The sequence below is a fragment of the Pelodiscus sinensis genome, chromosome 3, assembly GCF_049634645.1.
Source record: "Pelodiscus sinensis isolate JC-2024 chromosome 3, ASM4963464v1, whole genome shotgun sequence".
In the NCBI taxonomy this organism is placed as follows: domain Eukaryota; kingdom Metazoa; phylum Chordata; order Testudines; family Trionychidae; genus Pelodiscus; species Pelodiscus sinensis.
Genome location: NC_134713.1, coordinates 132,607,114 through 132,633,041, shown reverse-complemented (window position 1 = coordinate 132,633,041; position 25,928 = coordinate 132,607,114). Strand labels below are relative to the sequence as shown.

The 25,928-nt window shown below is 43.8% G+C and overlaps 1 protein-coding gene across 5 annotated transcripts in view; it reads right to left on the bottom strand.

Moving 5' to 3' along the window:
* The window catches only part of DRC8 (dynein regulatory complex subunit 8), a 55,222-nt gene that overhangs the window by 13,635 nt on the left and 15,659 nt on the right, over positions 1-25,928 (bottom strand). For 4 of the 5 annotated variants that reach the window (XR_012902833.1, XR_012902832.1, XM_075924896.1 and 1 more), the window contains exon 2: positions 12,887-12,971. Coding sequence is in view for 3 of the 5 variants with exons in the window: in XM_075924896.1 (XP_075781011.1) it covers positions 12,887-12,971 (85 nt within the window). In the remaining 2 variants the exon portion in view is untranslated. Of the gene's footprint in view, positions 1-12,861; positions 12,972-25,928 lie in introns of those variants that run through there. The other variant, XM_075924898.1, reaches the window with a different exon arrangement.

The following is a 25,928-nucleotide window of genomic DNA, read 5'->3' as shown; positions in this document are numbered from 1 at the left end:
GCACACATTAGTGGTTTATGAGTGGAAAAAACCTATTATCAAATCTTGTGCTCTTGTTATGAAGTTCCAAATAAAATTTATGACCAAACTGGTGATGCCTCAAATAGACACATAAATTAAACATCAAGCAATGCTGTCAAAGATAGAAGGGTTTCACAGTATATATCAGTGTTTCTTAAACTGTTTTTCTTTTCTCAACAAAAAATCCTTGATGTTCCTTGGTCTTAAAAAATTTAAGAAACACTGGTGTATATGAACTTACCTGAGGTTTCCAAAGGTGAAAAATGGAAAAACTCTTTTGCGTTGATTAAAAAAAACAAAACCACCTCAAAATTAATGTTTTTCAATTTTGAAAAAATTGTGAGTTTAAAAAAACATATCCCTCCATCTTTGCACTTTCTAGTTGCATGTTAGGCCTTTTCTATATTAAAAATGCTTCACCAAGATAGGGATACTGGTATTGCCAGTGGAAAATACTGTTTTCTGTCAGCACATTCACTCTTCCTCGCTGAACAACATTAGCTATAATGAAAGAAGAGAGCCTTTGTTGGCATAACTGCATCTACACTGGATATTAGGCTGACCAGCCTCTGTCAACTTGCGACTGTGGGGTTTTTTTACACCTCAACAAACATACAAACTTTGTAGCACAGATCTGGCCTGAGATCAGAAGAAAAAAGGAATACTACAAAAAAGATTTCTCATGATGTTTCTGGTGTGATGTAAACCAAGAAACACAAGAACTCGTGTGTTTCTTGAACTTTTTCCAATCTAATTCCACAGCAAAGAAATTCAGATAATCTTGCATAAAATCTATGCTATAGAATGCTTATCTGAGCCAAACTTCTGAGGTTCACCCAACATTGCCACTGCAACTAACAGACAATTGGTGTTTTTATTATAAGCTGTAGATATAAAAATCAAACACACTTACAAAACAATCACATTATTATAGTAACATCCAAAATGTGGAAAATGCCGTACAGATGTAGAGGAAGACATAGTCCTTGACCTTAACAGCTAACATTCAAATTATACACATGATGGAAAAACCCAGCAGCAGCAGGTAGGAAATAGTAGACAAGTGTTGTAAAAATAAAGCCATGTAGTTTGTGTTAAATGTCCAGGATTAAAAGAAGCTAAATGCCAGTGGTGGCATAGGGTAAAGAAGCTTTAAAGGTCCCAGCTGAATCATTATCTTTCCCTGCCAGCCTCCTCCTCCCAGTTGGTGCATTATATTTGTGTTTCTAGCACAGAGAAGTGATGGTGACATTAACCATAATGCTTGCCACTTGATGAATCTGAGTTAGCGAATTTAAAGTTTAATTCTCATCTAGTTAATCTGAGTGTATATTGAAGGTGAAATATAATCCTGTCTTATTTATCAAATAAAGTGTAATATTTTATAGGACAAATATTGCGTAAATCACCAAAAAAACCTTCTTTATTTTGGATATTGTGAATAAAAGAACGGTGCTAGCTTCTTATTAGTTTTGTACATGCATGCTTAAAGGACAGACAATACATTGGTGTTGGTTTTCTGAAAACAGGTTAAAATCTGTCCTCTTCAAGGGCATCTGATGTTCTAAGAGATAACATTCATAATATTTTTATGATCATGGTTAAGAATTGTGCTGTACTGCCACCCTCTGACACAACATAATCACCTATTATTGTTAACGTGGTAAAATACCGAGATAAAAGAAACAGCATTTATTAATCAAGGAAGAACGAGACAAGTATATTAATTATTTTATAGGGTAATAATTTTGACATGAAGTGGTGAGTTTGTTACATTTAATAGACTTTCTAACTACATTTAGTAGACTTTCACATCTTATTGTTTATCAACTCAAGAAAGAAACTATAAAAAAATTTTTATACCATTTCATTGTACTGTACTAGCATTTCCCTCAAAAAACATATCCAACATAAAGATCCAACATTAATGGTACCATTGGTCAAACTGACCAACGCTATCTCATTGCTTCTATGCACTCCCCTGCTTGTCTATATTCATCTGTTGTCTTGTCTTATACTTAGCTTATAAGCAACTTAGGAGGACTTGTATTTTTTGTGTGTGCACCCCTATGTGCAGTGTAAGTCACAATGGGGTCCTGCTCAGTAATTAGGGCTTCTAGGTAGTACAATAATACAAAATATATAGCAAAATATACAGAAGCAAATAACAGCTAAAATGAGCATTGAATAAAAAGAAATATCAAAAGAAAATTACTAATTTAATTACTAATTAAAAACGAATTTAAGAGCTCTTTCCTATCCAGGCCAAGAAAGACAGCAACTATAAGCTGAAATCCCCACTGGTATTCAAAATGAAAGAGCACACTTTTCTCAAATATTTCTACAGAAGCATGAGCTATACTATAGAACTTACAGAAGTGCAGCTGCACCAGCGCTGCAAGTGCACACACTCTAAGGCAGGGGTTCCCAAACTTTTTGACACAGGGACTAGTAAATCCATTCACGAACTTTTAGAGGACTGGTAACATTCATTTGCATATTTGCATATTCATTAATCAAATGATAAATATTCAAATAAGTTGTTTCTGATCCTCCCAAAGCCCCCAGTGCCAGCTTTAGCAAAGCTTTTGATATGGTCACCCACAATATTCTTGCCAGCAAGTTAAGGAATATGGATTGGATAAATGGAGTGCAAGACAGTCAGAAAGCTGGTTAGACCAGGGTTTCCCAAACTTTTTACTTTAATTGGAACCCTTTTTTTTCAGTACTGTTTTTTGCAGCCCAAAAATATATAAACACATAAAAAACAAACTGAGAAAATACCAGACATATAATATTATTACAAGATGTATCAATTTGTAGTTTCGAACTGCCTGGCTGGTAAATGTGCTCAGGCTGCATGAGTGTGTCTAAGTACTTCGCAACTACTCTAGGGAGCATGGGGGGGGGCCACAATAGAATCCCCAGGCCGGACTCACTTGTGCTTTGCAAGGGAAGGGAAGGGGGGAAGTGCCCCTAGATGTGCATATGATCAGTCCCACTCCCCACCAGCCGATTTGCTCCCCTCCCCTGCTCCGCCTCCAGCGAGCCCCACTTCCCCCAACCCCGTCCCAGACAGCCAGTTCTCCCCCGCTTCTCCTCCCAATCTCCCTTGGCCAGCTCCGCTGCCCGCGTCCAGCCCTGCTTCCGGCGGCTGCTTCTCCCCGCCCCTCATCTTCTCCACCCAGCTCCCTGCCCCCAACCTCCCGCCCCCCAGCAGCCCTGCTTCCGCCGGCCCCCCAATCTCTCCCGGCCCGCCCCGATGCCCCAGGCAAGCCCTGCTTCTGGCAGCCGCTTCTCCCCTACTCCTCCCGATCTCCCCTAGCTAGCCCCCTGCCTCCCCGGCCAGCTCTGCTTCCGCTGGCTGCCTCCCCCTCAATCTTCCTGGCCCACCCCGATTCCCCTGTCCAGTGGTGCTTCCGGTGGCCAGCTCTCCCCTCCTCCTCCCCTCCTCTCCCACAATCTCCCCTAGCTACGCCTTTGCCGGGAGTTTCTCTGCCCCGGGCTTCCTGGAATCAGCCACTGATCAGTTTCAACAGCGGCTGAATCTGGACGCTTGGGACAGAGCAGCTGGGGCGCTGCCGGGTAGGTCCTCGCAGTGCTGCACCTCGGTGCTGTGGGGACCAACCCGGCAGCACCCCAGCTGCTCTACCCCAGGTGTCCGCAAGTCAGCTGCTGCTGAAACCGATCAGCGGCTGATTCCAGGAAGCCTGGGGCAGAGCAACTCTGGCTCGGGCTTCCTGTAGTCAGCCGCTGGTCAGTTTCAGCAGCAGCTGACTTGGGGATGCCTGGGGCAGAGCAGCTGGGGTGCTGCTGGGTTGGTCCAGTAGCGCCGAGGAGCGGCGCTGCGGGACCAACCCGGCAGCGCCCCAGCTGCTCTACCACAGGCGTCGGCGAGAAAAGGCTGGTCTGCTGGGGGGGGGCGCACTAGCTGCGCCCCCCCCAGCAGACCAGGGAGACGCGGGCGGCAGGACTGCCGAGACGTGCCGCGGTCCCGCCGCCCGCATCCTCTGCGGCTTTGCTCCGCATCTCCCTGATCTGCTGGGCACCCCCCGCCCCCCAGCAGATCAGGGAAACGCGGAGCAGCTTTTCTCGCCCCGGAGGACGCGGGCGGCTGCCTGTAAAGTATTAAAACAGACACTCTTGGATTCATGAAATATTTTCAAGTAATCTGTGTAATTTTTTTTATTGGATTCATGCTCCCCACACTCCCATTTTCCCCCTTTATTTAGGTTCTGTAAAAGAAAGTTGGAATACTTTTAAATAATTTTTCTCTATTTGGTTTTATTTCATAAATATCAGGAATGTCAAGTCTTCTCCTTCCTAATTTTCCTGTATCACTTCTTGAGGGGTGATTCTTCAGAGATGTATACTGTGTGTTCTAATCCCTTAGCTGGTGAGGTAGGGATTCTGAATCTTCAAAAATCTTCTGGACTGACAGACTCATTCTCACTGAATGAGAAGCTATTAAATATTTTTGCCTTATTTACTCCACACTATTCTGCTCTAAAAATGAAATTATTTATTTCCTGATGGGCTTTTCAATGGTGCTTATCACTGTAGTATTGGAGTGCTTCACATACATTAATGAATTTATTTTCACAAACTTCACTGTAAAGTGAGGCAGAGGATATTATCCCCAATTTACAGAGAAATTAAAATCAAACATGTCCACTATTTGTGGATGCCCAATTTGAGAAATCTAGGGCCTGCGTTTTAGCATTATATACTGCTTTCTGTATATAAAGTACAGCTCTCCCCATTAATTTCAGTTGCATTTGTGAGTGTGTAGCACTTCTGCAAATAAGATCCCAGAGTCTCAAGTTTGGCACCAAGAAAGTGAAGGAAGCACAATTAGTGACTACTTGTGAAAAGTTTGGCTTTAGTGACTTGTCCATCATTGATTAGGAACTCTGTGGCACAGGCAGGGATAAACTCCGGCTCTCTAGGGTGACAGTCAGCTGCCTTAATCATGAGACAATCCTTTCTTTTTCTAGAATCCCTCATACCTTCCAACTTCTGCAACAAATGATGCAGAGGTCCTACAGATTCCTTCATTACACAATCCTGGTCCACCCTGTGACACACTGTACCCCATAATACCCTCTGTATCCACATATTCATCACCATTGTATGATTATAATAAGATTTCAAATATATCATTTGATCATATACCATTGCTACAAGTGTAAATGATAAGATGGGTGAACTAGCGTGCCTCATATTAAATGAGGACATTGATGTAATAGGCTTCATAGAAACTTGGTGGAATGAAGATAATCAATGGGACACAGTAATACCAAAGTACAAAATCTATTGGAAGGACATAAGAAGAAATTACTCACCTTGTGCAGTAACAATAGTTATTCGAGATGCGTGTCCCGTGGGTGCTCCAGTGTAGGTGTCGGGCTTGTCCCAGGGCCACAGATCAGAGATCTTTTCTAGCCGTAATCCGCTGGACTGCGCATGCGCGATGCACATCTCGTGCCTTTCATGCCGTTTTGTGTGCACGCAGTCCGGCTCCCGACAGTTCCTCCTGATCCTCTACAGTCTGAAAGACATAAGAAACAAGGGACTCCAAAAAGGGAAGGAGGGCAGGTCATGGAGCACCCATGGGACACACATCTCTAAGAACTATCAATACTGCACAAGGTGAGTAACTTCTTCTTCGAGCAGTGTTCCGTGGGTCCTTCACTGTAGGTGAATTTGCAGCAGTAGCTCATGTAATGGAGGTGGGATTCAGAGCTATCATGCTGCAGCAGTGGAGAAGACAGCTGAGGCAACCGCTGTATCGGCTATAGGGAGATTAGGTATGGCGTAATGTTTAGCGAACATGAAGCCAGAGGACCATGTAGCAGCCCTGCAAATGTCTTGTAAGGGGACTCCTTTGAGGAAAGTAGTTGACGTTGCCATCTCTTGCATTGAGTAAGCCTTCAGGGTGTGTGGAAGAGGCTTATTGTGTAAGGCTGTGGTTCTCAACTGGTGGTCCATGGACCACTGGTGGTCTATGGTGACTTTTTCAGTGGTCCACAGGAACTCTGTCCAAATTCATACGGAGTGAGTAGGCACCGCCAGTAGGCTGGTTTACGCTGTGTTCACAAGCACGCGGCACATCATCCATAGCGTCACCTAGGATGCAACCGCGTTGCGTTGCCAGTAACTTCCGTCTGAGGCTCTGAGCATCAGTTTAGCTGCCGCCGTCGTGCTGAGCGGTTGCTCTGTCATTCGTCCTGTGCTACAGGTGTGGGGTAGTTTGTTTATAATGGCAACAACAGGAAGAAATGTCAAGCGCAAGTATTCAAAGGACTACATCAAATTCGGCTTCACTTGTCAAGAAAAAGAAGGCGTGGATTTGCCACAATGTGTTATTTGTTTCAAAGTCTTGAGGAATGACTCAATGAAGCCGGCTAAGCTGAAACTCCATCTCAAAAAGTGCCACCCCAACTTGTTGCAAAAGGATTAAGATTATTTTGAGTGGTGGTGATCAGGTTTGAAGCGGCAGCACCTCGACTCAACAAGTGCATTCTCCAATAAGACAAGCAATGCAGTGCACGCTTCCTACATTGTTGCATACAAAGTTGCACAGGCCAAGAAGCCTCAGACCATTGCAGGGCAACTTGTACTCCCCTGTGCAAAAGAGATGGTGTGGCTTGTTCTTGGCAAGGAAGCAGCAAGGAAGCTGAATGATATACCTGTCTCTAACAACACATTATCGAGACGGAAAAATGAGATATCACAGAACATCAGTGAACAAGTTGCAGATGAAATAAAGAAGTCTCCATTGTTTACCATACAATTTGATATGCAGTCAAATTTAGAACTTGCATATCTTGTCGATATTTCTGGAATCCTGAACAAACTGAATCTTCATCTGCCAGGGAAAGGTGCAAATCTGTTCACTCACCAAAGCATCATCAAGGCTTTTTTTGACAATTTGGAACTCTGGATCGTAAGAGTCGAAGGCAATTATTTGGTTCAATTTCCATATGTGGATGCCATGCTTGGGGAAAAGGAAGCCATTCGGACACAAATTCTCGATCATTTATGGAAGCAACAAGACGAATTCCAACAATACTTTCTGAAGGTGGACAGGACAAGGGATGGATTATCTTTCATCAGGAATCCATTTACAACAGATGTTAATAGTGTTCCAGAGGATCTGCAGGAGGAATTCTTGGATCTGAAAAATGAGTTTGCGGCTCAAGACATGTATCAGCAGTCTACCACAGAGAAATTTTGAGCCAGCATGACCGAGAGTTACCCAAATCTGTCAGTACACACAGTCAGATTTCTTTTGCCATTTGTATCAACTTATATGTGTGAGACTGGATTTTCATGTTTGTTGCACATTAAGTCCAAAGAGAGGAATCCGCTTGCAGTGGAAAGCGATATTTGTTGTGCATTATCAAGTACCACTCCAAACATATCAAGCTTGTCAGTGAGAATAGAATCCAAAAATCTGTTAGTAAGAAATAAATTTCAAACCAAAATGTTCGTTGTCTGCTCTTTTTTATCATGTCTCAAAAAGGAGGTGGTCCGTGAAAATTTTTTGATTTGCCTGGTGGTTCATGGACTGAAACAACTTGAGAACCACTGGTGTAAGGCATAGCATCATTTTATACAGGCGATGATGATTGTGGAAAGGTGTTGCGCCAATAAGGGATGGCCCCTAGATCATTCCGCCGTGGACACTAGGAGGCTTTGAGATTTGTGAAAGCATCGTGTTCTATCGATGTAGAATGCCAACGCTCAACGGACATCCAAGGTATAGAGGTGTGCCTGCTATGCTGAGGAGTGGGGTTTGGGATAGAATGTGGGAAGAATAATTGGTTCGTTTATGTGGAATTCTGAATTTACTTTTGGTAAAAAGGTAGGCTGAGGCCACAGTATCACTCCCTGAGGAGTAAATATCATGTAGGGCGGTGACGCTGAGAGGGCGGACAGCTCCCCGATCCTTTGTGCTGAAGTTATCGCCAACAGAAAAATGACTTTCATTGTTAAGATGTGTAGCTCACACGTCGCTAGAGGTTCGAAAGGGGGTTGAGTTAGGGCATTCGAAACTAGCTCTAGGTTCCAGGGGTCCGCTGGCTGCCTGTGGTGTGGGAAAAGGTTAGCCAACCCTTTCATAAATCTCTTTGTCATTGGATGAGAAAATATGGAATAGCCATCCACTGAGTGCTGGAAGGCAGTGATAGCCACTACATGCACCTTGAGGAAGGAGCAGGTGAGGCTGGAATTTTTAAGATATAAAAGTCCAAAATGCGGTAAATAGGTGTCAAGTATGGATCCAAGTCTACGTCAGAACACCATGAAGAGATGTGTCTCCACTTACGAAGGTAAGTATTCCGCGTATTCGATTTTCTGCTATGTAACAGGATGTGTTTGACAGCTTGAGAACAGATCATTTCTGTTTGTTGGAACCAACTAAGTACCAGGCCATCAGAGCAAAGTGGTCCAGTTGAGGATGCATCAATCGCCCGTGGTTCTGCATCAGCAAGTCGTGGCATCTGGGAAGAAGATATGGAGAGTGGAACGACATGCGAGACAGGTAAGGGAACCACGTCTGTCGTGGCCAGAAGGGGGATATTAGAATTACTGTGGCTCCTTCAATTGCTATATTCTCCAAAACTCTGGGAATTAAGGGAGTGGGCAGGAAGGTGGGATACAGAAGGTGGGATGACTCCAATAGCGTAGGAAGGCATCGCCCATGGAGTTTCAGCTGATCCTGTCTCTCGAGCAGTATTGAGGGCACTTCGCTTTGCAACGTGTGGCAAAAAGATGTACTGATGGGAACCCCCAGCAATGGAATATGGTGTAGAATATGGTGTAGAGTACTCCTGGTAGATGATGGTTGAGACTGGTGAGGGAATGGTGATGGCAATGTGTCCCGGCGAAGTGAATGTGAGTGACATCTTTAGTAGCAGTAGTGACTGGGAAAGCGATCATAATAGCGTGAGCTGCGCGGGGACCTGGAGTAGCATCTGCTTCTATGTGTCCCATGGAGTCCTGAATGACTAGAGAGTGTAGGGGATCTAGATGACCATGACCTTCCCCTTGAGTGTGTGGACAGTGCCGGTAAGCGTCGGTGCCGATGGTGATAATGAAATGAGGTATAAAGGAAATAATAAGTTCGCCTTGTGGTACAGAGTCTCAGTGAATGTCTTGACAAAAATGAATGAGCCGGAGACTATGAAGGCAGTTCCGGAGAGAAACGCGTTTGCTGTGGGCTCGGAGAGGGCGTTGGTAACTTGTGAGTCTTTTGTCGAATCTTAATCTGCTCTGGGGATTGCTCAGGTGAAGATGAGCCCAGAGTGGAAATGTCCCTGGGTATGGGCTGCACTGCAGCGTGAAGGGGCGGTGCCACTAGCGAGCTGTGCTGCGGTGCCGAATGTGCTGGCAATGCCGGCTGTGGTGGCGGTGCCGGCATCAGATGGAGAGTCGGTGCCGGTGCCAAGGATGCTGGTGCCGAGGTGTGTGTCGGCGCTGAGGTGGTTGTCGGTGCCGAGATGTGCACCGGTGCCAATGTCTCTATTGGTGCCGGTGTTGACACTGGTGCCAGCTCAGGGCTCGGTGCCAGTCGAAGTACCGTAGATGATTTTGGTGCCATATACCTCGATGATGGCAGGTTTGGCGCTGCTGTGCTGCGACTTTGCTTCATTTTATCGGGTCTGCATGTAGGAAGCATGCTCAAGTTGCCTGGCTTATCCCCTGTGCTAATGCGCGTCGGGGGCAAGGAACGAGAGGGAGAAGGTCTCCTCTTCGTTTGTTTACGCGACGATGGTCGGCGTCTACTGGTTTCGATGAGTTCCTTTGGGTGGGAGGAGTCAGTCTCTTGCAGCTGTAATGCCTTATCGAATAAGAGCATTTTAAGCTGCATCTCCCTTTCCCGTCTAGCTTGCGCTGTGAGCTTAGAACAATGGGGACATTTCTAGGGGATGTGTCCATTGCCTAAGCACTGTATGCAGAGAGCATGCCCATCTGAGGCAGGCATCAGCTCGCGACATGTGCCGCACTTTTTAAATCCAGGTGATCGCGGCATGTTGTCTCTTGTAGTCTACGGTTCTTCTTCTTTCCCCTTCTTTTCCTTTTTTTTTTTTAAATTTGACAACTAATGTGTCGCCTCAACAAACACTAACTATACACTTTTTTTTAAATGATATGTACTAGAACGGTAACTAACGAGGACTACGAGTATATAACAACAACTAACTAGCTAACTAATTATAATTCTCTCTCAATCCTGACAGGATTCTGAGGAAAGAGCGTTCACTCCGTCTGCAGCCGAGGATGGTCAGGAGGAACTGGCAGGAGCCGGACCGCGCACATAAAGCAGTGCGAAAGGCACGAGACGTGCATCGCGCATGTGCGGTCTGGCAGACTATGGCTAGAAAAGATCTCCAATCCGCGGTGCTGGGACAAGCCCGACACCTACAGTGAAGCACCCACGGGACACTGCTTGAAGAAGAACTTCAAGTTCTACCTGTGGCTTCATATTGCCACCCATGTGAATCATCATCAAGGTTGGACCTATAGATCCACAGTGCACACTTTTGCAACTTGAGCTAACTGAGAAACTACTTACAATAGTAAGTTGTCACCCTGTACATAGACCAGCATTACAGGAGGAAGAAACACGTACTTTGACAGTGGATTTTACAGATATTTGCTCCTAGACCAAATACACTCTTATATTCACACCCTATACATTGTTGTAATAATCTTTGTACCAAATATCCCTTGTAAGATATAATCTGAAAACTAGTAACTTACTGGTCAATAATATCATGGTTAGACACATGTATTAACATTATATAAAGTTATTAATATAAGCTGAAGTCATGAGGTAAGGTTGTTTGCCAGACAAGTTTGGGGAGTGAGTAAACCTATTTCTGAAAAACAAAGGTTAAGCGTACACCTCTAGTCCCCTCTGGACAATTCAATTGTCAAGTAGCCATTTATTGGCAACAAAGGGTGCAGGAGAAGATCTATTTGAATTTTAGCAGACAGCCACATGGACCTTTTTTATTAACCAGACTCCTTGACTCTATTCTCAAAGCGGGGAATGAACTTTATCTAGTGGTAACCCTCATGAAAATACATTCCAGAGTATGACTGAACTATAAAAATAAAGGGCAAAAACACTCTAAGTTCCCTTCCCCATCTATTTCTTGCTGTTTCCCCTAAGATGACAAAGATACCAGTCCATTTGACTTTGGGAGAGATCTTAATCATTTGATCAGCCTTGGTACTCAGAGCATGTGGTAAGAATTTTAGCCAGTCATCTGAAGAAGTGGGTTATACCCATAAACGCTCATGATACCATCTACATGTTTTGTTAGTCTTTAAGGTGCCACAGACGATTCATTGTTTTTTAAGTTTTGCTAGTTACAGACTATCTTGGCTACTCTTCTGAAGCTTTTAAGTTTAGTTTGTTAAGTTTTAGTTCTGGGAAGCATTTTATCTTTATTTCTCTCATAACCATTTCTGATTTTAAAGCCTTGTGGTTGCACTCACATAAAACCCATCTCTTTGTAGTAAAATAAACATGTTTTATTATGTAATCAAAACTAATCCGTGCTGTGAATGGTGTGGGTAACACCATTTGGGATAGTAAACTACATATTGATTGCTTTAGAGGAGCAATGGGGCTAATATATCTGAATTATTCAGAAGAGAGTTGGCTAGTGCTGAACATATGTATTTGGAGGAAACTTCAAAATTGGGAGTGTGTTGAGGTCACTGTGCAAATAGTGACCAGAGCTGCCTGAAGCTATAGTGTAGCTGGTATGTGCTGACAGGCTACTGGGGTCAGTGTTGCTGGACCATGACTCTGGCTATACAGAGACACTTGTGGTGTGACCTGCAAGCTGGAAGGCTGTTTGGGTGTGTCTAGACTACATGCCTACTTCGACGGAGGCATGTAGATTAGCCAGATCGGAAGAGGGAAATGAAGCCGCGATTAAAATAATCGCGGCTTCATTTAAATTTAAATGGCTGCCCCGATCTGTCGATCAGCTGTTTGTCGGCAGATCGGGGCAGTCTGGACGCGACGCGCCGACAAAGAAGCCTTTCTTCATCGGCACAGGTAAGCCTCGTGAAACCAGGTTTACCTGTGCCGATGAAGAAAGGCTTCTTTGTCGGCGCGTCGCGTCCAGACTGCCCCGATCTGCCGACAAACAGCTGATCGGCAGATCGGGGCAGCCATTTAAATTTAAATGAAGCCGCGATTATTTTAATCGCGGCTTCATTTCCCTCTTCCGATCTGGCTAATCTACATGCCTCCGTCGAAGGAGGCATGTAGTCTAGACACACCCTTTGTGAGAAGCCTAGGTAGATGCTACAGTAGCAAAACACTGTGGGGCACCCCAGGTTACAGGGCAAGAATGACAATGCCGTTCACTAGTCTGGATTTCACCCTATAATATCATTCTTGGGTTTCATTTTGGGTTCTGGAGGGGTGTTTGCTTTAGTGGATATAAACTCTTTTGCACTTCTTCCACGTGAGCCTAACTTTGTTCCAGCCTCAGCCCTCCCTTTCCCCACCCAGCTTGTCATCTAATCTCATTCTCCACATCCCTAGACTCCCATAGTCCTTGCCCAACCAACCCCCGTTTCTCCCCGCACTCAGCTCTTGTACCAGTCTCTATGCCCAGACAGCCCACTGCCTCGTCTCCCAGTTCAGTATTAATCTTCAATCGCTGAGACTACTCATAGTAATCAAATTAAGCATTTGCATAAATGGTTACAAAATGAAGATCATAGGGCATTATTTCATTTTTGTTTCTTGTTAAAATGGTTTATGATTTAGGACAGCATTTTGCTCTGAAAAAAATTCCATACTGTTTCCGTGTAAAGACTTTCAAACCTGACATCCACAGTTTTATTGCATTCGTGGTCGAACACTTCAAAAGCTTCTGTTATCTTTTTCTGAATGTCTGCTATTAGGGCTTCTGCAAAACAAAAAACAAAAAGAGAAGTTTCAACAAGCTATCATCTGAAAGAAAGGCTAAAATAAAATCTCCACACTCAAATGTAATAATTCATTTTCCCCTGAATTTCCCCTATTCACTGTAAACATATAGGTTTCATACATTTCCATTCTACCTCCAGATCATATGTCAGCCTCTCTTTCTACAACTTTATTTCTTTAAACATCTTACTCTAGCTATTTAATCTTAAACCTTTGTTTGAGGATCCCTTTCTTTTTGAAAAAGGGAGAGATGAAGAGACTCATCTTTCCCCTTCTACGTTTTTTCTCTGTTCAAGGTTCCAATTGTCTCACATGGTAGAAACAATCCTTCCATCTGTTAAGGAATGGATGAATACAACACCTTCTAGTGCCCCTTTTATGCTGAAGCCATTCCTCCTGTAGTCTGTCTTCTTTTCCCTCCCCGTCAACCCTCCCAGGATCTGATCCTTAAGGTCAATAATAGCACTCTTGGTAATACAGGTTGAACTTCTCTAGTCCAGCACCCTCGGGACATGACCGGTGCTGAACCAGAGAATTTGTCAAACCACATGAAGCCAATATTGCCTAGCAGCATTACCAACACTTCCGCTGCTTATTGGGCTCTTAGAAGACATTTAGGGGTAAATTAGAGCTAAATAAGAGCACAGAACACTGAGAACTAGGACTGGTGGCTGTAAACAAACTTTACAGGAAACTTGGCCACATCCATGATAAGTGGACATCTGGCTAACTAAAATCATGCCAGACTACAGATGTTACCAGAACAGAGAGTGCCAGACTAGAGAGGTCCAACCTGTATATATTCGAGAGAGTTTATCTCTCCATCTGTCTGTGTATATCTATTCAAAAACAGTAAGAGTAAATGTAAGTATAAATGGAAATATAAGTACAATATTTATATTCTGATTAATTTATTTTTACTATATAATTATGAGAAAGTAAACAAATTTTCAGTAATAATGTGTTATGAAACTTTTTTATGTCTGATTTTATAATGAAATAAGTTAAGTGAAGTGAAACTTGGGACCATGCAAGGTATATTTATCAGATTCCTGAAAGGGATATAGTGGGTCTACACAAGCATAACTGGCTATAAAAGGTAAAAGGCAGGAAAGGATCAGGCACTAACATCATGTTTGTCTTTACTGTAACTTATTACCAACTTGGCTTCTTCCATTGTTGCTAAGTTACAGTTCTTCGTCAGTGTACAGCGAGGATGGGGAACCTCAGGCCTGAGGGCCGGATGTGGCCCACAGCTTGCCTGGATCCGGCCTCTGAGGCTCAGGGATTCTCCACCCTACCCCACCCCACATGGGGGAACATGCGCTGGTGCTCCATCCCCTCTGCCACCCATCCATAGGGCTGAAGCACACAAAATCTACCAGCCTGGACCCCCCAGGTTCTCATGTGCAAGGGGAATGTGATGAGTGTCCTTCTCCTTCTCAGTCAGGGGTTTCTCATTTTGCTCCTCACTTGTGTGCAGCCCCTGACTGATTTTACTGTGGGTCAGCAGCCCCCGACCCAAAAAAGATTCCCTACCCTTGGTGTACAGGCTGGTCTGTACCTAGAGATCTGATTAAAAGTATTCTAAATGCAGTGGAAAGATTGCCATTTACAGAAACAGATTTGGATCAGGTTCCAAAAACATTATTTTGCATTTGGTGTCTTACACCTTGTTCACGCTACAAAACTACACCACTTAGCACTCTTTAAAAACTGGTAAAAGCCTGAATGTGGTTTGTACTGGTATCCACTTGAAGCAAAACTTTTCTGTCGTTAAAACCTAAGTGGACCTGATCCTAAGTGGTGCTTACCACCTAACACAGTGGTGGGCAACCTGCAGCTCACAGAGCCCCTGGTTGCCCCCCCTCTCCCACACACCTTGGGCTCTGGGGCACCATAGCCCCACACTTTCTTCATCTTCCCACTCCCTCCTAGCACTTCTGAAGGAGACACTAAGTGCCTGACTTGCACTTTGTGCCCATTTCTTCCTCTCTCATCATGGTGTTCTAGCTCTGGGACAGAAAGGAAGATAAGGCCAGAGCATGAATCAGGTGATTTCATGCTCTGAAAGTGCTGCGAGAAGGATGAGTAGGCAAGTGTGGGGCTATGGTGCCCCAGTGCATGAGTGGTGTGGGGGGGAGGGGAGCCCTCTGAAGTGAAGGAAGGCCACTCCTGCAGCCCACCCACTATTAGTGGTTGTCCATCCTTGACCTACAATCTGATTCTCTGCCCATTGAAATTAATGGATGTCTTTGCACTGACTTCAATGGGTCTTGGATCAAGCCTCTACTGAGCACCTGTAATTCTCACTGAACTAAGACCAGGTCTACACTAACAGGTTTAACTATCCGACCATTGTCACTGTGGGGTGTGAAAAATCCATATTTCTGACCAGAGGTGCCAACGTTATAATTTTCACAGGAGTGCTTGCCCTCCCCTCGCTCCAGACCATTCCAGCCCTAGAGCACCCATGGAGTTGGTACCAATGCCCCTCAGAAACAGTTAAGTGTACCTAACACTGGGTGTAGACAGCACTAGGTCAATGGAAGAATTCTTCTGTTGATCTAGCTATTAGCACTTGAGAATGTGGATTGACTACAGCAACTGGAGAACCCATACCATCAGTGTAGAGAGTGGACACATGAAAACACCGCAACTGTGCTGCTGTAGTGGTTTCAGTATAGAAAATAGCCTCAGTAGGTTTTCAGCTCTTCTAAGGGTCAGGCCTTTACACTCTATACTACTCTAATGTACTGAAATATTTGTGTATAGGGAGGAGCCTTCCCATGTGCAGATTAGATGAGTTACAACAGTGGTCCCCAACCATTAGAGGTTGCCGGGTGCCAGGGGGCGTGGCCGTTCGCCTGCCGGGCGCCAGGGGGCAGGGACACTTGCGCGCCCGGGGGCGGCCCCCTCATAGATGCATGCCCAGGGCTGGGGCCCCCCCATAGCCACACGCCTGGGGCCGGGGCCCCCCCATAGCCACGCGCCCGGGGCAGGTGCCCCCTCCAAGCACCGCGCGCCCGGGGCCGGTGCTCTCCCCCCGCCAAGTGCCGTGCGCCCGGGGCTGGCGCCCCCTGCAAACGCTGCGCCCCTGGGGCTGGCGCTCTCCCCCCCCAAGCGCCGCGCGCCTGGGGCCAGCGCCCCCTGCAAACGCTGCGCGCCCGGGGCCAGCGCTCCCCCCCAAGTGCTGCGCGCCCAGAGCGCGGGCGGCCAATCCGCGGCGCTCCCGGGGCCGGCGCTCACCGTGCGCCATGTGCCCGGGGCCGGCTCCGGCACCGCGCATGCGCCACGTGCCCAGGGCCAGGCCAGCCCCGAGCACTTGGCGGGCACACACAAATGCCCCTGCGGGCGCCATGGCACCCGCGGGTACCGTGTTGGGGACCACGGAGTTACAAGATGGCCTCTGTATTGAAATATTTATTTGCTAGGTATACATAATAGGTGCCCAATTAGAACACATGGGACTTTCCTTTGTGCAATATGTATGCAGATTTCTAATGTGACTATACAAACAGGAAAAGGCACAATGTGTCAAAGCCCTGAGAAGTAATAGCACAAAATGTCTGATTTTTTAAATGGCTTGAATGAAACTTAGGATCTATAGGACCCATGAAGATTTCATTGCACTTATTCTCAGCAAAGTCACACAATGAAAAAGGACATATTACCTGTTATATCACCAAAATGTTATATATACTTGTCAATGTTTTATTTTCTCATGTTCAATTAGTTTTTAAACCACTTGAGCAATTGAGAAAGAAGATACCTTAAAATTCATTCGTCCAATGTTAATGTAAAGGCTATTTGCAGCCTGATTTCCCCTCATTTATTACCCTTGGCAGATTATCCAATATTTTAGGATTTTTAAATTTATTCAAGTGAGTTATGCACAAAGCTACAGACACTCCTATTTTTTGAGACCAGTGGGGATAGGGATTCCCAAATTAATTTACTTGGCTGCTCTCAACCTGTATTTTTCCTCATTAGAGGATCCATGCTGTTTAAGTCCATCCTTCACCATTGTACCTGTCCTATTCATGACATTATGTCTTCAAAGAATCATTGCTACAGTCAGGACAGGGAATAGAAACAATTAAATAGATGTGACTCTGCTACCATCATAATAATGAGAACATTAAAAACTGGCTCTTAAAAATTGCTAGATTTTATCATTTTATCATTGCTAGATTTTATCATTAAAACATATAAGCTTTTTCTTCCTTTCTTTTTTTCCAGGCCAGTTGCTCTGACAGTCTATGCAATGGAACCATGTCAGTTTCAAAGCCTGCCATTCCTTTCACAGAACTGAGAACTCACAGTTTGAAAAAATGGCATCAGGCAGACAGATAGGCGAGTTGGATCAAGATGAAATAGCCCCCTAAAAAGCTAGGTAACAGGAAAAGCTCACAGGAAAAGGTCTCAAACAGCCTGGTGAATTTGTTATAAAGTGTTACATTCTGAAGTGTTCTTGCCTCACATACAAAATGTTAAATTATGGTCTGATTTTGAGAAATACTGAGCACCTGCAACTCCTACTGACTCTATTGGGTGATGCAGGTTACTCAGCACCCAACACCCTTGACACTCATGAAATTAATTTCTTTATTTGCTTAAAATGCAATGCATGTTAGCATTGTATAATGTTTTTTCACACACTTGAACTGGGAAAATACTATATAAATTATACAGATGTGTATCTATATTAACAAATAACCTAATAAAGTCACAGAAGTATAAAGTAAATTCATGATTATAAAGCAACTTCTACATATCTCACTTACTCTTTAGGTAACTTGCAAAGAATAGAAGCATGACACCCTTTTAAGACAGCAGAGTCCATCTCTTCCTTATGGCTATATACCCAACCATTCAATTTTTCCAAATGTTTTTCCTTTTTCAATTACTTTTCCAGCTCTTGACATAATTTGTATTTTCAGACTGCTTATTAGAGATAAATGTAGAAGTAAACATATTTATGTGTCCTGGCAATTTTGTTTATGAAATACTCTGAGTATGTGAAAGCAATATGAGAAAAGCCATTAGTACCTATATGTCTTTTAACTCCCATTTTCTTAACACAGAATTAAAGTTACCCAGTGGTGCCCTTTCAGCATGATTAAATCATCAACCCTCAACCCTCAGGAAGTTGGGACTTGAAGAGTTAAGACAATACAAACTTAAACTTCTGAAACCCAGGAAATACAGAGTTAAGTACACACTGTTCCCACAATGCATCCTTAATTCCTCCCCCTGGAATCCACAGTAGTCACTGGGCATGGTTCAGTAAGTGGGTAGTACGTAGACATAAGAAAGGATTAAGAAGGTGCTTTATTTGTGTTGTGTTCCACAGACATACTAGGCACTTCAGTGACTAGGGCAATCAAGTACAGGCAGTCCCCGGGTTACATGGATCCGACTTACATCGGATCCCTACTTACAAATGGGGTGAGGCAACCCTGCACTAGCTGCTTCCCCCCAGCAGACCAGGGAGACACGAAGCTAGTGTCCCCCCCCCCCCCCCCCCCCCAGCAGACCAGGGAGATGCGGAGCGGCTTTTCTCAGCAGACACCTCAGCTTGAGAATAAAGGACTGAGGGAAGTGAGGTGTGGGAGAATAAAACTGAGCTCTGGAGAAATGTTTGGCTAGAGTTTCCCCTACAATATGTACCAGTTCCGACTTACATACAAATTCAACTTAAGAACAAACCTACAGTCCCTATCTTGTATGTAACCCGGGGACTGCCTGTATATCTACATCTTATACCAAAGGCGAAACATGGAGGACATATGGAATCACATGCCCCCCTCGATTTTTTGGGTGCAGTCCAATCCAAACAGGCTGGGAGGCCCGATGAGGTAAGTCAGGAGGTCTTCCCAGACCACCAATACACAGAGCTGGCCTGAATCATCTGTCATCAACAGCCCAATCCGCCTCTTTGGCTTTGCACCTTGGCTGGATGCCCCACCCTGGTTACAGCCCTACCTGAGATAAAGCCTAAGCAGCTGAAATCAGTTTGGGGAAGGATTTTAAGCATAGTTTGACCCCCAGGTGAATGCAAAAGAAGTTAGACAAAGCCAGTGATTTGTAAACAGTTGATTTTAAGGAGACAGTATCATAGGAATCCCTTGTTCAAATGACCCCAAATTTGGAGCACAAGACCTATCCCACATGCCCATGAGTATCAACGTGTTTTGAGACTCTTTCTGTAATCATATGAGTTTTGGGGCTCTTAGAACAGTAATTCTTTAAACAATAAGCAACTCTCAACCTTAACTATAAAAGAGATGCCATTGCTATAATTAGGTATGTTAGATACCATGTAATTGAATAAACATGTAACCGCATAACATTTTAGAGGTTATACAACTATTTGATAGTTCCCACCTTGCTGCCTCTGATACAGAGAAAGCAAGGGGGGAAGGCACCTTGCCCAGGCTTATCGGTTAATTGTGTAGTTAACTACATGTTGACATTCCTAGCTATAATACTGTTGTTTGTAAAATCATTTGGGATGAAGGGCACAATACAAATGCATAAAATATTATTCTTTGAATCCTTAAAATCCAGAAGAATACATTGGCGGCCAGAGGGAGTCGAGAGACCAGCGCCGACGGGGTCCCAACACTCCCCTGCAGCCGGGGGGTGGGAAGATGAGAGACCGAAGCTGCTGTGGCCTCAGTCCCGGCCCTCCCCAGCATCTGGGGGGAGAGCTGAGACTGCCTATTCCCGGAAAGAGAGGGTTGGTGACCGTAGCACACCTTCTGTATGTGCCTGTGTCAGTCAATGAATGTCAATTTTTGATACATTGAGCTTTTATCTAGGGCCTTCTATGTTCTGTATCACTACATTATGTAGGAATTACACTACAAAGTGTCCATTTATTGACTAACACACTAAGTTCATCATATGTTACTACTTATATATAATCATTTATTAACACTGGTTACTTGAAGCCCATGTGCTACTTTGCACCTGACTTTTCCACTTGCCTATAATAGAATAATATTCTGCACTGGTACAACATCCCTCATCTGACAAATGCAATGCAGTCCATTTATTAGTTAATTAATCCTCATAAAAGCCCAACAAATTGGATTTTTTATCCCTGTTTTACATTTGAGGAAGCAGAGAGACACAGAGATTAAAAGGAACAATTTTAAAAGGAGCATATAATTTTGGGTCCTGTATGTTAGCTACCTAAACCAAAATTTCATACATGGGCTCCTAAAGTTAGGCATCCAAATCCAGCCTTAGTGTCTACATATGTGGCCTTCTTTTTAGAGGGTCTGAGCACCCACCATTACCACTTACATCTACATTTCTAAAACTGGGCATCTAGAAATAAAGGCCACTTTTAAAAATGCAATCCTTATAGGATTTTTCACACAATAGGTGCATTGCAGAGTTATGCTAACCAGTAGATCAAGTTCCTCATGCAGACTTCACTTTGCCACACTTTATTGCAAATGTCACTGAAACAAATTAGAAACAAATAAACTACTTCTAAACTGGAGAAAACCGGAGATTTGAAAAAAGTATACAGACATTGAATGAAAACCCAAATTCTTCTGAACAACATATTAACTACTGTTGGAGAAAAGATAATTTGTATGAGTGCTTCAAGTCACTTTCAGTATTGTGAATCTGATACTTGGCATTATTCAGAAGACAAAATATTGTTGGCAGCTTTCTACAAACCAGCTAATTTCTTTTTCAATTACTGAGCTAGAAGTAGTTAATCTGTAAAATTTCTGCTCTTGTCTGCACCATGGAAACAATAAAATTTCTCTCTTTCTCCAGTGCACTCTCTCTCTCATTTTGTAGTCTATTTCAGTCTCAAATATAAGCTCAACCTTTAAGTTTGAAAGTTTGTGTATACAGTCCATGGGGATCTTGATCTGCAATGGACCTGTTGTGTGAAAAATCCTATAAGGATTGAATTTTTAAAAGTGGCCTTCTCCCACTGAAGTGATACCACTTAATGGGACTACTAATGTGGTTGTAAAGTACAGTACATCTGTGCCACTTGTCAGATCTTGTATTGACATAGTCTAAGTCTAAGGGGGTGTAGAGGAAATCTATGCTGATGTAACACACATGTGCAGGGAGCCAGAAGAAGGTATATTCTACACTAATTATTTACTGGTTTTCTTAAAGCCCCATTTCCTGGAATCATGGTAGTAGAACAAAAATTCAGCTTTTATTGCAACCTGAATGCCACCTTGAAAAAACAAGTCTTGGAACTTACATTCATAACTCTGCTAGACACTAAAAATGGACTAACCAAGCAATGGCTTTATGTTTCATGATAACAATTTGTATCACAATCCTCACTGCTAATTCTTAATTGCCCACTTCATTTTAAGGATCTCCTACAGCATATCTGAACCCTTTGGCTGCGTCTAGATTGGCATGATTTTCTGGAAATGCTTTTAACGGAAAAGTTTTCCGTTAAAAGCATTTTTGGAACAGAGTGTCTAGATTGGCACAGACGCTTTTCCGCAAAAACACTTTTTGCGGAAAAGCGTCCATGCCAATCTAGATGCGCTTTTCCGCAAAAAAGCCCCAATCGCCATTTTTGCAATCGGGGCTTTTTTGGAGAAAACAAATCTGAGCTGTCTACACTGGCCCTTTTGCGCAAAAGCTTTGCGCAAAAGGGACTTTTGCCTGAATGGGAGCAGAATGGTATTTCTGCAAGAAGCATTGATTTCTTACAATAGGAAGTCAGTGCTTTTGCGGACATTCAAGCGGCCAGTGTAGACAGCTGTCAAGGTTTTCCGGAAAAGCAGCTGATTTTCCGGAAAAACTAGCCAGTCTAGACACAGCCTTTATGTTTGGCAATTTGTTCCAATTTATACTTATCCTAGACACTCTGGTAACCTTCCCCAGACCTGAAGAGCCTCTGTGAAGCTTGAAAGAGTGTCATTTTCACCAACAGAAGTTGATCAAATTACAGATATTGTCATGCCTACCTCGTATTTATTATTGAAAAAAGGGGCGTATTTCTAGCCCTTAAATGTATTTTCCAGCTTTTCTTTGTAACATCAAGATTAACCTATAGGCTCAAAATCCAGAACACAAAGAATCACTACCCCTGGATTATCTGTGTCTTAAACATTGGGGGGAGGAGTTATTTCATTATTTTGGAAGGGGGTTTTCAGGCATGGTCTCTGAATTTCTGTGTAGGCAATGTTCTGTATTTGATTTGAAATATAATATAATCCTATATATGAAATTTTAAATTGCAAAATGCAGGTAGGGGAATGTAGTTGTCAAGGGTAATTACATATTTAAAGTAGTAATCAAAACTACCAAAAACAGTAATTGATAACCATTGGATCAAGCTACTAACATTAGTGGTAGAGTCTTCATCTCCTGATTTATTCAAATCAAGACTAATGGTTTTCTGGAAGATATGCTTTAGTGAGGTCAAACCCAGGTTTTTGGCTCAATACAAGTCGTTACTGGGTGAAAATCTATGGCTTCTGTTATGGAAAAGGTCAGATTAGACACTCTAATGGTCCTTTCTGGCTTTAATATCTATGAATCTTAACTGCACTTTTTTTCCTCCCTGAACATATTTAATATATCAGGAATGCTGATCAGTTACATGGCATTCCCATAACAATATAAGGATGTTCAACATTTGCCTTTCATATAATTACTGAAATTCTAACTGTAGGAAAATGGTTCTCTTTTCTCCACTAGTCCTACATTAGACTCTATTAAGGTACTAGCTGACATTTTGCTTCCAGGTTCTTGCAACAGCAGCTATTAAGACATTATATCAAAGTGTAAGGAAGCTATCAGCACAAGAAAAAGAAAACAGACTGAATTAGGGTACGTCTAGACTGGAAGCTTCTTTTCGAAAGAAGCTTTTTTTGGAAGATCTCTTCCGAAAAATCTTATTTCAAAAGAACGTGTCCACACTTCAAAAGCGGATCGAAAAAGCAATCTGCTTTTTTGAAAGAGAGCATCCATACTCATTGGACACTCTCTTCCTTAAAAGGCCACCCAGAACCACTGCAGCCAGGACATAAGTTCAGCAGTTACTTCCAGGTCCTGTTGCCTAAGGCTATCTGAGATACGTGCTTAAAGGGACCCCCCTGGACAGCCGTTTCTCAGGTTGTGCTGCGAGCTTGCCTACCTCTCTGAGGGACAGCAAAACTTTTGCACCATGTGCTCTGGTTGCCCAGCTTGGTTGGATACCACAACATTTTTTTCTTTTTGGCTATGGAGCCAGAGCTGCCCCTGGACATGCTAACAATTAACAAAATCATCCAAAGCCCAAGATTTGGTGGTGATGGGGAACTTCAACTATCCAGACATATGTTAGGAAAATAACACAGCGGGGCACAGACTATCCAATAAGGTCTTGGACTGCATTGGAGACAACTTTTTATTTCAGAAGGTTGAAAAAGCTATCGGGGGGGAGCTGTTCTAGATCTGATCCTAACAAATAGGGAGGAACTAGTTGAGAATTTGAAAGTGGATGGAAGCTTGGGTGAAAGTGATCATGAAATCATAGAGTTCACAATTCTAAGGAAGGGTAGAAGGGAGAACAGCAAAATAGAAACAATGGATTTCAGGAAGGCGGATTTTGGTAAACTCAGAGAGCTGATAGGTAAGGTCCCATGGAAATCGAGACTGAGGGGAAAAACAACTGAGGAGAGTTGGCAGTTTTTCAAAGGGACGTTGTTAAGGGCCCAAAAGCAAGCTATTCCAATGTGCCGGAAAGATAGAAAATATGGCAAAAGATGGCCTTGGTTTAACCACGAGATCTTGCATGATCTAAAAATAAAAAAGGAGTCTCATAAAAAATGGAAAATAGGACAAATTACAAAGGATGAATATAGGCAAACAGCAAAGGAATGCAGGGGCAAGATTAGAAAGGCAAAGGCACAGAATGAGCTCAAATTAGCTACTGGAATAAAGGGAAACAAGAAGACTTTGTATAAATACATTAGAAGCAAGAGGAAGACCAAGGAGAGGGTAGGCCCACTGGTCAATGAGGAGGGAGAAACACTGTAGAAGCTGTAAAAAACCATTTTCATGTTTAGCTAGAAGCCATCTTGTATATCAGAAACCATTTCAGCTTTTCTCTCAAGCACGTAGACCAGAGTAAACTTTCTGTCACCCCGTGAGAAGAGGCCTACAGAATGGGTTATTGGTATGTGTTAATTGAGCTGGTTGGGACAGGAGATGTACTCCCTCGCACCTGTCCGCCATCTTGTTGATAAGGTTTGGTTTTTCCAAATTTAATTGAGGATTTCTGTAATTGGATGCCCTGACGTCAGACTGTTTGGCTAAGGGTATAAAGATACTAGGATTAATTGTATTAGCAGCCTTACTGGGTCTGGCTCTGCTGTGACCACGTTTGGCTCATGCTGTGCTTTATTAATTAATAAAGCTGTTTGTTAGCTGCCTAAACACAGAGGAGCGTGTTTTTGCTTCAACAATTTGGAGGTTCCACCGAGATTCCTAACGCGCCACTTGCCCGTATGGATGAACCGGCACTCCACTTCCAAACCTCTCAGAGCGCTCAAGAGAAGGTAAAGGGGATACCTGTTACGAAATCTCCTGGTTGAGGGCTTGGGATTTGGAGTGACGGCCGGCCATCGGGGTAAGGGGAGCTACGGAATTCAATTTTGTGGAGCGGCTAACATTTTTGTCTGTCTGTGTCTGTCTTTGTCTATTAGGCCTGTCTTATGTGTCACAGTTCCAAAAGGGCACACCGGTGTCTCTAGTAAGGCAGCCATGCGCTGGACCCTCTGTGTTCGGACGCTAAAAGCTGGTGTGGTGCCATTACTCTCTCTCGGCACACGGAACTGTGGGGAAACTTTGTTGTCTCTCTCTGTTATTTGTGGGCGTAGTACTGACCTCTGAGGCTAACCCCAGGCCATAGTGCCCCATTCCGCCAGGCTGTCTCCAGGCGCCAGGACGTGGTGTTCTGCCGGGCTGGGGCAGGTGCCGGAAACCCCTGCGAGGCAGGTGGACCTTGAGTCTAGTGCTTCGCAACAAAAAGGGGGGGGACCAGTGCGAGCAGGTGAATTCTTGATTCGGTGACTCGCAGAGCGAGCAGGCGGATCCTGATTCAGTGACTCGCAGAGCAAGCAGGCGGATTCTGATTCGGTGACTCGCAGAGCAAGCAGGCGGATTTTGATTCGGTGACTCGCAGAGCGAGCAGGCGGATCCTGATTCGGTGACTCGCAGAGCGAGCAGGCGGATCCTGATTCGGTGACTTGCAGAATATGGTGTAAGCAGGCGGACTTTGGTTCGGTGTCTTACAGAATTAAGCGTGCGCAGAAAATGGGGGTAGGTCAGTCTACGGGAATTCCAGTGCCTTTATAATAAGTGTTTTCTGGTATAGGATCCTAATGAAGTCTGATATTAAGTGCCGGGTGTCTTAGGGCAGCGTCGCTTAATAGAAACCCATGGGAACTAGACAATAAATAAAGATGCATCTAGATGTGGAAACTATAGGAAAAATGTGAAAAAGGAGAAAAAAATGTGTGTGGAAAATGAGTATGAATGTAATGAGTGAAGAATGAATGCCGTTGCATAGGTCTAAGACTTGAGCTGATCCCAGCTGCACCAGGGCTCTCCCACGAGGGAGCTCTGAACGCAAGGGGGGGGGGGTCAGCTGAACCTCGAGACTCAGCGGATATGTGAGGGAGTGACGACTCCCCTTATTTCATAAGCTGCTAAGGTCTGACACTCTAGACCCGGCAGACTCTTTCTTTGGAGTGTGTAAAGTTAGTTTAAGTGGGGGTTAGTCTAAACACCCCCCACTCTGCCGAAAGGCACCCCTGTGTACTACATGTACGTGCATAATGGTCCAAGGACCTGTAAGCATTTAACAAATTGGAAAAGAGGAAAAATTAAAGCTATGAGGGATGAAAGTAAAGCTCAGAAAAGCAAAAATCCACCC